Below are 13,279 nucleotides of genomic sequence, written 5' to 3' on the forward strand. Positions count from 1 at the left end.
AATGGCGGGAATTGCATTTTCTGATGAACTCTGGGAAGGTATGTCTGATGAGAGGTCTGGGTCTGAGAGGAAGAAAAGGGAATACATACATGACGTAGTTTAATGTAAAGTTTAATGCAACAGCGTTTGGATGTGACCTTCTTCCAACAGAATAATGAATGCTCCTGAGTCATTTGAGCCTTTCCTTTTGTATGACGGGGAAAAAAAGTAAGTGAAACAACCTGGGATAGTCGAACATGTGGCCTTTGTAAATGAAATTTTGTTACGACATACTTCTATATAAGAACTTAAGTCGGGGAAGCTGGAAATCTTCCATGCTCACCATGCATGATATTCAAATTCACTTGTTTTTGTTCAATAGGCTTAAGCTTATATAAAACTTTTGTTAATAATGAGAAATAAAACGTGAGGATTAACGAGCATGTAATGGTATCAATGAAGTTAGTAATGATGAAATTTATCCTCAGAATCACTATATCCAAGGACACCAAAGTTCCAAATGCAGCACACTTTGTAGTGAACAAGGAAGATCACACATTAGGAAATCTACTCAGGGCGTAAGTTATTACAAGTTTGTTATTTCACATATGGCATCATACTGAAATATCCCTTTAAAACTTCAAAGGAAAAAAAAATCCTTGGATTACTGGATATGTTTTGCGGTCATATTTTACTCATTCAAAGAAATTTTCATTTTTAACTACCGGTATTTGATAATCATGAGAGACAACATTCATGTTTCTGAAAGAAAAAGAAAATGAATATAAAACTAGACAAATTAGTGGTTGAGAAATTCCTGGTAGTCTCAAATTTCCACAATATCATCTAGTCCTGTCATCTAGTCCTGTCACAACCGCAAATCATCGTGTCTTCCACTATTTTGTTTACTCTAAGTGTTCCCAATAAGGACAGGGTTTTACCTTCCGCTACATACCATTGACTCTTAAATTAAGGGATTGATTGTTTGACTGATTGATTGGAAAGCACCCTTACGAAGAATAATCTTGGCTGCACCGAGAATACCCTGAGTAGCAAATGTTGCAAAGTGCGAAAAGCAAGAAAAAGCTGCAAAACCAGGAAAATCCAACCACCCGTTTACTCTAAAATGTAATATTCTAATTATTATAAGTCATTTCGCAAGATGTAAACGAAAGGTTGCGGTTGTATCTTGCATAACCAGTCCTCGTATGTGAGGCTGCTTCTGCAATAACAAGCAATAAAACTGTTAACTTGTACTTTTTATTGCCAAATTAACTTGGATTCAGTTGGTTTTTAGTTAAAAAAGGTTTACTATTGCAAGAGTTACGACTGTTGCAATTGACCGGCCAAAAACAGGTCATGTCCGAGCAAGAACATGTTTGACTGTTTGACTATTGCGGTTGCTGAGTAACATGTAGACTTCAGTTTTTATGTACAGTCTTTCATTGTCTCGAATAATATTATGATTATCGAGATCGCTAAGATTGTTCAGATCACTTGACCATTTTTATCAGTCATAGCAATAGAGATCAATAGAATCCAAGCTTAACTAAAAACAGCTCTGATATTAAAGCTGTGTTGTAGAGTGTAGTTGTCTTTGGGTGAATCGACTTGCGTCCGGGTGAAACACCTTCAGGCGAATCAACTTTCAGGTGACACAACCATAATGCACTCAAAATGTGAAGACTTCGTGGTTTCTTACAGGAGGTGGTCGTTTACAAGAATCAAACAACAGGGGGCCTCTTCTGAGAAGAAGTCCTCTTACACATTCACTAGGATGACAGATGATTTATTGCACGCAATTTCCAAGCTACAATATGTGTAGTTCTATGTTTTTGTTAAAAGTTCTTGGCATACTTTAAGTAACTTAGTACATAGAGCAAACATAGAGATCAGAACGTGTATGAAATGGGGGCTTACAAGATGTTAAAAACAATAGAAAATTATTTCAGCCCTGAAAAGTGGTCATGATCACTTAAAGGAGGTAGTCGTCTACGAGAGGTCCCAATTGTAATGCTATGACTGGGAAAATTTTGGTGTTGCTTATGAGATGTGATCACACATGGAGGTTCAACTAGTTAAAAATGTCACTCATTTTTCCTGTCCATTGTATTAGCCATTGTAAGGTTTCTTGTGAAACTGGGCCAGTGTTAGTTGAATTGCACTGTGGGACTATTCCAATAAAAGAGGCAATGGCGCCCTGAAACATTCCCATACAGCATTCCAAGCTGTGACCATTTTGGCAACCATGGTAAGTATGGGCCGTCCAACCATCCCAATCTCATCAGGTCTCTCCCGATTTTGTTTGAGAATCCCAACCAATAAGCGATCAGGATAGGAAAAATCCAGATTTGACATCTCTTCTGGTTTTTTCAAATGAATTTTTATGATGCTTACAAATGTATACAAGAACACCTAAGAGAGAATAGTTAACTGAAACTGATACCCAGAAAACTTTAAATTAAAAAGTTTAGTACTTGTACATGAAGCCATGCGAATAGCCTGAGAAAACAGCCAACATTTGGTGAAGCCAGTTCAGGTTTCCTGCAAAAAGACATCTGAGAAACGAGTGCAGAAATTCCATACTTATGACGCATCACTGCCCAGATCTAGGTAGTGCTTCTGATTAGTTGAAGCAAATTTTCAGCCAATTAGATGCACTAACCCAGATCTGGGTAGTGTTGCGTCGTCAGTATGGAATTTCTGCACTCCTTTCTCAGGCGTCATTTCTCAGGAAACCAGTGGTGGCATTGCAAAATGCCAGTTATGATGATTGATTATTCAGTTGCAGTAATTGTTTTCTGTCAACATGTGTGTTTTGTCATGTTAGTTTGTGTCTAAACAATATTTCTGTTTATGATTTTCCACAGGCAGTTGTTACGAGATCCACAAGTTTTATTTGCTGGTTATAAAGTTCCCCATCCTCTGGAGCACAAATTTGTTCTGCGTGTTCAGACTACTCCAGACTACAGCCCTCAAGAAGCATTTACTAATGCTATTACAGATCTGATTAGTGAGGTCTCCCTCTTAGAGGAAAGATTTAAGGTTTGATAAGTTTACTTCTATCACATGTATGTGTGTTATAACCCCTTGAACAGGGTCAAACAAAGAATTTGTTTTGTCTTTTAATTTGCAAAAAACAGCAATCGCCACTGCTTGGTAGATTAATTTTGATCAGCTAATGAAACATACATATTAACATAAATTATATATACTTGCCAGCTTTTCAAAAAACAAAATATGCATGGGATTCTTGTCCCCATGAGGGTCTCCCATAGGGTTTTTCAATCCTGTAATCGCAACAAGCTTTTTTTCTCTTATTCCCACAATCCAACACTTTTTTTGCCTTATCCTGTTCCCAAACATACATGATGTTGATTCTTCAAAAAAAGCATTATAAACTGTATTTGACAAAATCAGCATAATTTTGAAATAGGAAGTTTTGACAATTAATGTTGCAGAGGTAACCTTTCTTAACTCCCTCATTTTGTCAGATTAACCAACCAAGTGAAAAATCCATTGATACCAGATTGTTAGAACTTTTGGTCCAAAACTGAATGAATCGGTTCTGTCCAACTGGAAGAGTTTTGAAAAGAAGCCTCATTGATAAAGGTGGACCATGTTTTCCTCAACAGGACTATCCTCATCAGGACACATCGGCTCCTGTCAGAAATTCGCCTTGATTCTGTTATTTTTTATTTTTGTCTCCATGTGCCAAGGTTTCCAGAAGTTAAAACTGAATGGATTGAAGCAGTCTGACCCAACATTTGCCATGTCTATTTTAATTTCCTTAGAGGAGAATTCATGGAGGTAGTCAAAAGTTGACTTCAACTCACCTCCTTGAAATTCTCTCCAGAAACTTTTGTTGAATGGATACCATAACAAGTTGGGGGTTTGGTACCCAGCAAAAAAACCCTGCCCCATAAAACAATCTTACTATAGTCAAGAGGGTTTACTTTGTCATAAAAGAGTAATAATTTCAAATCAGTTGTACATATTGAGTCTTTTGTTGTTGTTTGCAGGCTGCAGTCAGAGACAAGCAAGAGGGTATAGAGTAATAAGAAATGTGAAGAGTAGGATACTTTGCATCATTAGTGACCTAAAGTAGACTTGTGCTCTTGTTAAGCACACTAGGATAAGGTGCTACCATCAGTTGTTCATCATTCATGCAAACCTTTAACAAGCATCAACAACTGGACTGGGCAACTGACCCCTGTCAGTTTCTTTGTTACAGAACTGCTTTACAGAGCAGGTTACAATTTATTTTTCATGCAGAAACATGTACATAATTCAGCAATAAAAGCATCCAGTTTCTTCATTTGCTATGTCAAAATATTTTATTAATTTCCTTCTTTAATATTTCCCATCAATTATATACCAGTATCTTGAGTCCAGTTTCAGAGAGCATTTGTTTCTCTAAAGCAGATATTCAAGGGTGGGTTCATTTGACAGTACAGTATTTTATTATAAGAAAAATAGAGAAATGTTTTTTTATATCTCTTTTTCCCTGCTAGAAGAGGAGGAAGAAGAGTCTCTTTTTCTCCCACCTGATGAATACCAGGGAAAGAGGCTCTGCTAACAGTGAAGGGATTTGCTACATGCATGTTATACTGTATTTCAGGCAGATTTGCAGTATTTGTAATTTAATGAAGTGGAGTGATTTCTAGAGATTTTCCATTTATTATTTTAGCAATACAGTCAAATGAATGCACCATAGCAATGGCTCTAAAAAAAACTAGACACTATTTGTTGCATTTATAAATTGGAACTTAATAAACTAATAACAAAGCTTTTAGCAAAACAATTGAGAATAAAAATTAGCGATAGCAATGAATGATATTTCTGTGAATCCATGTCATCATTTTCATTCAAGAACTACACAAGTTTGAAAATGATGATACGGAGTCATCCAAACGTCAGTCATGGCTATCACTAATTTTTGTTCTCAATTGAACTTAATATAATATTCTTAATCTTACTATTGGGTACATTTTCATTTACTATGTTTTTTATCGTCATTTCTTCCAGCAATTACTTGACAGTTGTTAACTAGTTTTACAGGATACTTAAATATTAAAGACATCCTTCTAAATTTCTATTTAATGAATACCTAAGTTACACTTTTAATTATTTATTATGGCCTAAGACATGTTATGACTACTAAAAACACAACATAAATCTACTTTAAAGCTTGTAGAACTTGAGGGGAACTGTTGTATTATTATCTTGATTGCATCCAACAGTCATCCATTGATGTTGCTTGGCAATGATTAAAACCTTGCCACAACAGCTGAAACACAAGAGAAGTCAACTGAGGTTTAAAAGGGTGGGAACTAGAGGGGATTGGAAAGGGGGAAGATAGTGGTGGAAAGTGGTAGTTAAGAGGAATGATTGAAAATAGGGAAAGTTTGAGAAACTATTTTAAACGACGTGATGGGAACTGAGAGAAAAGAGGAAGGAACTGAAAGAGTAGGGAAATGGAAACTGAGAAGCAGAAAGCAGAGCTACAAGCAAAGAAGTTAAGAAATGGAAGGCTAGGAAATGGGAGCTAACCAGCTGCTGGAGCTGAAAAAAGGGGAAAGGAGTGTAGTTACTGATAGAGAAGTTGAATTAAGACAGCTTGAATTAAACAAATTAAATTTATATCCTTACATTTCCTTCCTGCCATGATACTACAGCAGGTACTGGCCCTTCCTGTGGCATAGTGTAACCCAACAGACTATGCTGAACTGGAGGGATGTATTGACTGAGTAAACGTGCCATTGTCTGAAAAAGACCAAAACCAATGAAATCATGCTAGTCGAGAGTGATTTAGTAGGATATTTTCTGGAACTATGGTCTGAGAAAGTCATACCTTTCGTTTCACTGCTACATCAACTTGCAAGGCTTTACCATTCCACTCCACCAACCTCTAAAAAAAAACATCCTGATTAAGTCTTAAAATAAGGCTTCAATTTAAAACTTTACTTAGAGAGAAAAAACTGCTTAAGTTACGTTGATGTTACTTTGGGGATACATACCATTTCTTGAACTTTTCTTGCTTCTTCAGCAGTTCGGAAGGTGACAAAACCATACCTGTAAATTCCACAGAATAACTAAAATTTAATTAAAAGTTGTACTTAACTCTCTCATGTCACATTGCTCGAGATTCTACAGCCCCATTGGCCAAAAAATGAAACCCTTGTAAGGTTTTTCTATATTTTAGGTGGATGTGGGAGTAGGAAGGGGTTTTTACTGAAGTTATATAGACTGCAAAAGATAGTTGAAAAGCCATTTATTGTCTTTTAACTCTAAACTCCTTTCCATCCAGATACTTCTTCCTTCAGTAAAACATTGCCACTGTTACCCATCACCAATAACATATAGGTATTAGATAAAAACAGGGAAATAAGATTTAATATTATTCTTACCCTTTAGAAGCTCCAGTCCGGATGTCTTCAACGATCCTCACATTTTGCACCTCATAGCCCATTTCCCCAAACAAAATTTCTAACTGCAGTTCCGTCATCTATACAGAGAATGTAATATAAGCTTAAAGAAATTGTAATACAAGGCCCAAATTATATTCTGCTGGCATAAGCACCGTGGCACAAAATTTTTGGCAAAAAGATAGCGTGCTTATTAGTACAGTGGGTAGACGCCCCATGAAAGAAGGCAATATTGGTGCCTTGCGTGGGTTGCCATTGCCCTGTTTTGACGTTTGAAGTGCTTACCGTAAATCCTCTGTTAAGCCCCCCCTCCCCTAATTATTCTACACTAAGAAATGATAGACTGTGTTAACTAATCCACAACTGTAAAACTTCATGTGGACTGATCCAGGATGGGTTATTTACCTACTGGAAGTTCGCATTTGATTCTGATCCTCGCGGCTGCATGACCTCCAAGTTAATACTGTCTTGTATTTGAGCTTTTCCACTTTGTATTCTAGTTCTTTATGGACAACTGATACCATTGTCTTAAATAAGCCCCTTGTCTCTACTGAGTCCTTCCCCCCTCAAATTGAATCGAAATAAATGAGCCCCCCCCCCCCCCTCTGGGGGACGTTCAGTAGAGGATTTACAGTAATTTTAAATGTCTTTTAAAGAAAGGTATGAAAAGTTGGTTTCTCAAGGTCGGCTTGGCTCAATCCCTCCATAATAAAACCGGTCCTGATAGCCAGCACATTGAAAGCTTGAAAGGGAATAAATCAGTGAATATATCTGTGTGCGAAATGAAACCTTATCTGTAAGTCGCTTCTGAACCATCAAGCCCTGACATAGCTGCAAAGTGTCAAGAGAGTAGGCATTTAGCACCCTTTCTCCTTCATTTGATTCACTCTACCATTTGGTGTAATTTGTCATCTTTAACCTCAAACCAAAGTTATCCCTTGAAGACTATGCATAAGTCGCTACAAGCATTGGTAGGATAGATTACCGTGTTTGGAATGCCTCTTATGAAAACACGATTTAAGACATAAATTCCATGGTCTGTCCACACTTCCTGCATCATGGCAAATACGATGAACTGGATATAAGAAAAGAAAGAGTGATTGGGTTGATGAAGTGCTTTTCTTGAAATTGGTGGTTGGGCATGGGAGCAGTAAGGCTTAGTTTGTAGCATTTTATGAGATAAATGAGGGTTCAAGAAGCCTAAGTGGAGGACCTACGACCCTAAAAAAACTAAAATAAAAGATGCCTTGATCCGTTTTTAACCCTTAGGGCACTCCCCAAAACACTTACCAATAAATGAATATATGCCAGACCTCCTGGCCTACGGGGCACTCCCCAGGGGGGGTACTCGGGATTTCAAGTAACAGAGATAATCGAATGGAGCCAAAAGTCAAGACCCAAAAAAATCTCTAGGGCTTCCAGCAAAACCCAAAAAAATCCCATGCTGGGCACACAGGACAATGCAGACTATTGTATAACACGTGCGATGTAAAGTGACACCATAGTTAACTATTAAACAACAGCAAAACACATTTGTTTGTACTTTATTCGCAGAACTACGCAGCCAGGGCACTACTGATTCTTTTTAATACCCCCAAAAAATCCCTACTCAAATCAAGCTACCCAAGCCAAATTTTCGTACCCAAAAAAATCCTGGAATTGAAAATTTCAAACTCAAAAAAATCCTTTGATCATCCCTGTCACTTGAAATCCCGAGTATCCCCCCCCTCCCCCTGGGGGGCACTCCCGGGCTTCAGGTATATCAGAGGGTAAGGAATTGACAAGTTGATTTTAATATAAATTTATGCTGAACAAATGGACACAAGGTTTCCATCACTGACATAATATTTTTTTCTTCCCAGATCTGGCCCGGATGTTGCAAAGTGTAGAAAAATTTATCATTTAACTATATTAACCAGTTGAAACATGGGCTGAAGCCTCCCTGTACAAAACTTTGTCGAGAGCCCCCTGGGCCACACCCACTTCTTGTTCCCAGATTATGTATGATCCCAGTTAAATATCACTCCCAAGAAGAAAAAAAAGAAAGAATTATTTATGAACATTTTCACTGTTTTTAATTATCCCAATATTAAAGTTGGTTTAACTGTGAAGGCTCTAAGCTACTTGAACTGAGAGTTTGAAAGCAAATAATGAGTAGAACCTGGATCTCATTTTTGCTATGAAAATGGAGGAAACTTCCATGTAAAAGGAATGGGGATTACTCTTAAAAAAAACTGAATTTAAACCCCTAAAGGAGACCAATCTGGGTGTGGATCAAGCTAATTATTTCACCCCCAATTTATTACAAAATAAATACCATTCTACAACAGACCATCCAAATAGGAGATTTTAAAACAAAGTGAACACCTGAAATATTAAGAGAATGTTGATTGTGTATTGGCCAATCACTACTACAATAACAATATTGTTTTACCCCCAAATAAACTACCATTGAGCTGCTTGCATTTCCCCATTTCCCCGTGGGGCATTTAGCATGATAGCACCACTAATTTATTCAGAGTCAGGTCACAGTCAACAAATCCGTTGCTAGGCGTTGTTAGCTTGAATTTTATTACCATATAAGTTACCGCTGGGTGGCTACCGCGGGCTCTGATAAAACCTTCTATGCGCCGTGACTCTCTTTCCTGCACCACCTGAAGATGGCGTGACACGATTTTTTCCCGCGCTGGAAGATGAACCCGCGAGTTTTGCAAAATACATATAAATCGTTGCAAAAGTATCCTGACGAAAAATGTCACTTTAGATTAATTTAACTTTCGAGACCGAAACTTTTTGGCCTAGAACATTTCACCTTCAAACATAAATAATCCTAACAAATGCACGCTGAGAACCAAATTTAGAAATGAAAGAAACAGAAAATATGCATTTCAAGCCGTTAAAGTAAAAATGTCGACAAACGTCCATTCGCGAATTCCGTAGCAAATGAAATGTTATTGCATCATCAATGCGATCATTTTAAAAAAATTGAACTCGAAATCTGTGCAAAACCATGACAAATTTTATCTGATTGCAAGCTCTGACAGTTTCCCGCCAAAAATTGGCCATGTGGATTTCTTAACTAACCTTTTTAACTATAAACAAACGCAGAAACACATGGCGGCAAATCAAGGCTGCAAATTAAATTTTTGCTGGACCAGATCAAGCAGATATTTGATTTCTTTTAACTATTCCAGGATCACTGGAAAACTTTATTTCAAACAAAACCAGCCCGCTCGGTTGCTGACAGACCTAGAAACGGCCTCCAGATTTTTTTTTTAATTTTGCATTCAAAAATGAATGATTAAAGCAATTGAAATGCCCTTTCTTCGTCTTAATCCAGCCTATTTTACCCTCAAGAGGAATAATAATTTGTTCCCAAGCATATGTCTACCTTAAAGTATAACCTTAAACAAAAAATAATTTCTAATACAGGAAAAAAATCGTAAATATGGTTTGACAGCCAAACTTCAGCCGAGAAAATTGCATTTTGCTTCACACAAGTGCATATTCATATTTAACTAACTTTTAATGTTTTACTTACCCTGCAATTCGTTCTGGTAATCGCTGGTACAGCAACTGATCACTTGTTCCTTTGCTTGAACAACTTGAACAAACCCGTTCAAATGCAGAGCTGCCCTTCCCTGCATGCTTGCTGTCACCAATCATTTGGAACTAATCGGATTGGATTGACAGTCTGGAATCTTCCCACGTGTAAATTTCACACATTTTATTGCCACACTGGGAAACTTATCAAAACTCACTTTTCAAGCGAAAGCTACTTTCTTGTTCGTTTCGTGAAAGAAAGCACCAATAAATGTACGCGTTTGATCATCAGAGTTCTTTGATTTTTTCCACAAGCACGAAGTAAAGGTAAACTTCGATTTTTCGTCTCTACGTCGGAAATGCCGGATTCGAAGGATGTTGAAGCAAGCGTCTGTCAAGAACCTATAAAAGATAAGATCTTATACATTTAAGATTTCATCAATTTTTAACAAGCTTTTTATTCCAGGAAAGTTTAGACAAGCGAATTAATTGACAAAGGACCTTGCCCGAGTTCCACCGATTTAATATCTGTTTCTAGTTTCAAATTTTAAAAAAGGGAAAAAGAAAGAAAAGCCAAAGACTGAAAAATCTCCTTCTGCGAGATGCAGCCTCTTGGGCTCTTGGGCTTTTAGCTGAAAAAAATGTATAAGTGTTGTGGCAATAATACAAAAGTTGATAGTTTTCAAAGAGGAAAAAATGATCCTCTATTTTGATGGATTTTCGAATTTAAGTCGTCACTTTTTTCTCAAAAGGTTTCAATTTTTATGCTTGGGAAAAAAAAAAGATTTCCGAGAAAGTGCCACTAAGAAGCTGTGAATCAGTGATTAATGCTTTTGCCTCACTAAAAAAAATTAAATGCTCGAAAAAAAGCTAGCTTAATCTACAAAAGTCTAGAACTGGGTCTTGAATCTCAAACAGGGTGTAACAAAATTAAGCTTCTTGAACAGGGTGTCTTTTTGGAGCGGAAGCCTTTTAAAACAGGGCAAAGAGTTGTTGTAAAAGGTCTACATTTGAGATACCAAGAATTTTTTGCCAAAAAGTCAGTTAAAGAAAATTACTTATGTATATCTACCTGGAGTTTTGAAAACCGGGTTGCCTGAAATCTTAAGTCAAGTCCAGCACATTGCAGGCAATCTTTCAAAACTTAATTTGCTTAAAGCCCTGATACTTTTAGTGTAGAAATAACAATCTCGATCTTCAGGACTAACCAACCCTCACCTTTTAACCGTGGGCTCCAAATAACTTCCTGGAATTGACAGAAATCAGTGCAAATTCCAGAAAATTTGCACGAGGGGGGCAACAGGGGACGGGCTGTTACCCCCGTTGTCCCAGCTAATATTTTTTGAAGGGGGATTCGTTCAAACTAAGTGTCATGTTGTTGAACAGTCATGGGGCTATCATCTGGTATGTATTTGGGGTAGCCTGGTTAAATTCCAGGGGGGTGGGGTTGTTGTAAAGACTATGCTTTGTGCTAGAGTGCGGATTCGCTGAGTTTTTGCACCGGGGCTACCCCTGTCTTTCAAAGCTCAATGTCTCCCTCAAATTAAGGGGGGGTTGTGTCTGGCCGGGTGGCATGTTGTTGCACAGACACAGAGCTATCGTCTGGTATGCATTTGGGGTAGCCTGGTTAAATTCCAAGGGTGTGGGGTTGTTGTAAAGTTTGATGTGTTTTTGCACTCTTATGCAGTTTGTTTGTGCTGTTTGCATGCAAGCATTGACCCACCTTGTTGATAATGTTCCTAGTCAGCAAGCAGATGAGCTGCTGGTTTTAGGACTTGGTTTTGTTGAGCAGTGTTGGCTTAGATTGTTTTTGGGAGACCAGCTTCAATTAAAAATGGGGTGAACTGGGGAATTGGCTTTGCAATCGGTGACACCGACACTAAAAATTGCTTCTTAAAATGCCTTATTTTCCAGATTAATGTGGAAAACTTCACTTTTGTTACTTTCAAGACAGACGATTCTATCAAATGGAAGCTCATGTATTCAATAATTTCTTTTTGAGGTGAGATTTTACTTTTCAAGTAACAAGGGCCATCAAATTAACAATCAGTGCGAGAGACTGACATTTTTTAGTAGCCCGGTTTTCAAAAAAACAGGTATATATCTCCAGGGATTCACCATCCAAATGCCTCTTTCACTGTAAAAAATAAAAATGTTAGTAGGAATTGACAGTTAAGATGCAGAAAGGTCAATAATTGGAGATAATTATAAAACGAAATGAATCAGCAAGTTGAAAAGGTGTCTTGTCTTAAACAGGGTTACGAAACGAAAGTTATTATTATTATAAGTAGTAGTAGTAGCATCTGAGTAGTACTAGTAGTAGTGGTAGTAGAAGAAAAGGTGTCTTGTCTTAAACAGGGTTGCGAACTGAACGTTAATATCATCATCATCATCATCATCATCATCATCATCATTATCATCATTATCATTGTTATTATGTCCATTCCTTGTAGACTCAGACAGGATGTTCGGCCTGGTTTATAGTCCTTGGGAGCGGATAACTTCCGACCCCACGTTCACGCCGATTCGCTTCATGTACTCCTTAAAGCTATTATTGTTATTATTAGGAAGCTATTATTGTTATTAGCAGTAGCAGTAGCAGTAGCAGTAGCAGTAGCAGTAGCAGTAGCAGTAGCAGTAGCAGTAGCAGTAGCAGTAGCAGTAGCAGTAGCAGTAGCAGTAGCAGTAGCAGTAGCAGTAGCAGTAGCAGTAGCAGTAGCAGTAGCAGTAGCAGTAGCAGTAGCAGTAGCAGTAGCAGTAGCAGTAGCAGTAGCAGTAGCAGTAGCAGTAGTAGTAGTAGTAGTAGTAGTAGTAGTAGTAGTAGTAGTAGTAGTAGTAGTAGTAGTAGTAGTAGCAGGGTCAAGGTTTGAATAGCCTGTTTCAGGCTTTCAGATCGTGGGGACAGCATCAAAAGGAAGAGGGGAACAGAAAAAAAAGTGAGGGTGGGGTAGGGGGTGGGAGCGAGGGTTTCCTCCTCTCTCCCTCTTCCTCTCTTCTTCCTTGTCTTTTTCCCGCTCTCTTACTTCGAGCTACACTCCACTATCCGAACGCCTGGAACAGGCTCAGGCTTCTTGAAAGCCTTAGCGGCACACCTCGACCCAAACTCCCTTGAGTGTGTTTTCCCCTTCTGGGCAGCAACCATAAAAGTAACATTCGGGGTAACCTTGGCAAAAACCAAGGGAATATCGTGTTCATGTCATTCAAAGTCCTTAGTGCTGAGCTTGCATATATCAGTAACAGTTCTTCTCCTATTTCAAAATTTTCCCCAGCTCTTAGAAGCCCGCTACTAAACCAGCAAGGCACCCACCCTGATTCCCCAGTGGACTGCT

General features: G+C 38.1%; 2 protein-coding genes across 2 annotated transcripts; one reads left to right on the top strand and one right to left on the bottom strand.

Moving 5' to 3' along the window:
- The first annotated feature begins 104 nt into the window (after positions 1-104).
- On the top strand, positions 105-4,297 carry LOC140938789 (DNA-directed RNA polymerase II subunit RPB11-a). The gene is made up of 4 exons (XM_073388316.1): positions 105-207; positions 468-557; positions 2,850-3,024; positions 4,002-4,297. Exons 1-4 carry the CDS (start codon positions 155-157, stop codon positions 4,035-4,037), a joined length of 354 nt encoding a protein of 117 aa, XP_073244417.1. The 5' UTR covers positions 105-154; the 3' UTR covers positions 4,038-4,297.
- A 1,224-nt stretch (positions 4,298-5,521) lies between these two features.
- On the bottom strand, positions 5,522-8,869 carry LOC140938457 (protein boule-like). Its single transcript, XM_073387932.1, has 6 exons — positions 8,857-8,869; positions 7,393-7,482; positions 6,390-6,487; positions 6,000-6,054; positions 5,834-5,890; positions 5,522-5,745 (listed from the first exon to the last, which is right to left on the bottom strand). The coding sequence occupies exons 1-6, from the start codon at positions 8,857-8,859 to the stop codon at positions 5,620-5,622; spliced, it is 429 nt and encodes a 142-aa protein (XP_073244033.1). The 5' UTR covers positions 8,860-8,869; the 3' UTR covers positions 5,522-5,619.
- Between the last annotated feature and the right edge of the window lie 4,410 nt (positions 8,870-13,279).

The sequence above is a fragment of the Porites lutea genome, chromosome 5, assembly GCF_958299795.1.
Source record: "Porites lutea chromosome 5, jaPorLute2.1, whole genome shotgun sequence".
In the NCBI taxonomy this organism is placed as follows: Eukaryota; Metazoa; Cnidaria; class Anthozoa; order Scleractinia; family Poritidae; genus Porites; species Porites lutea.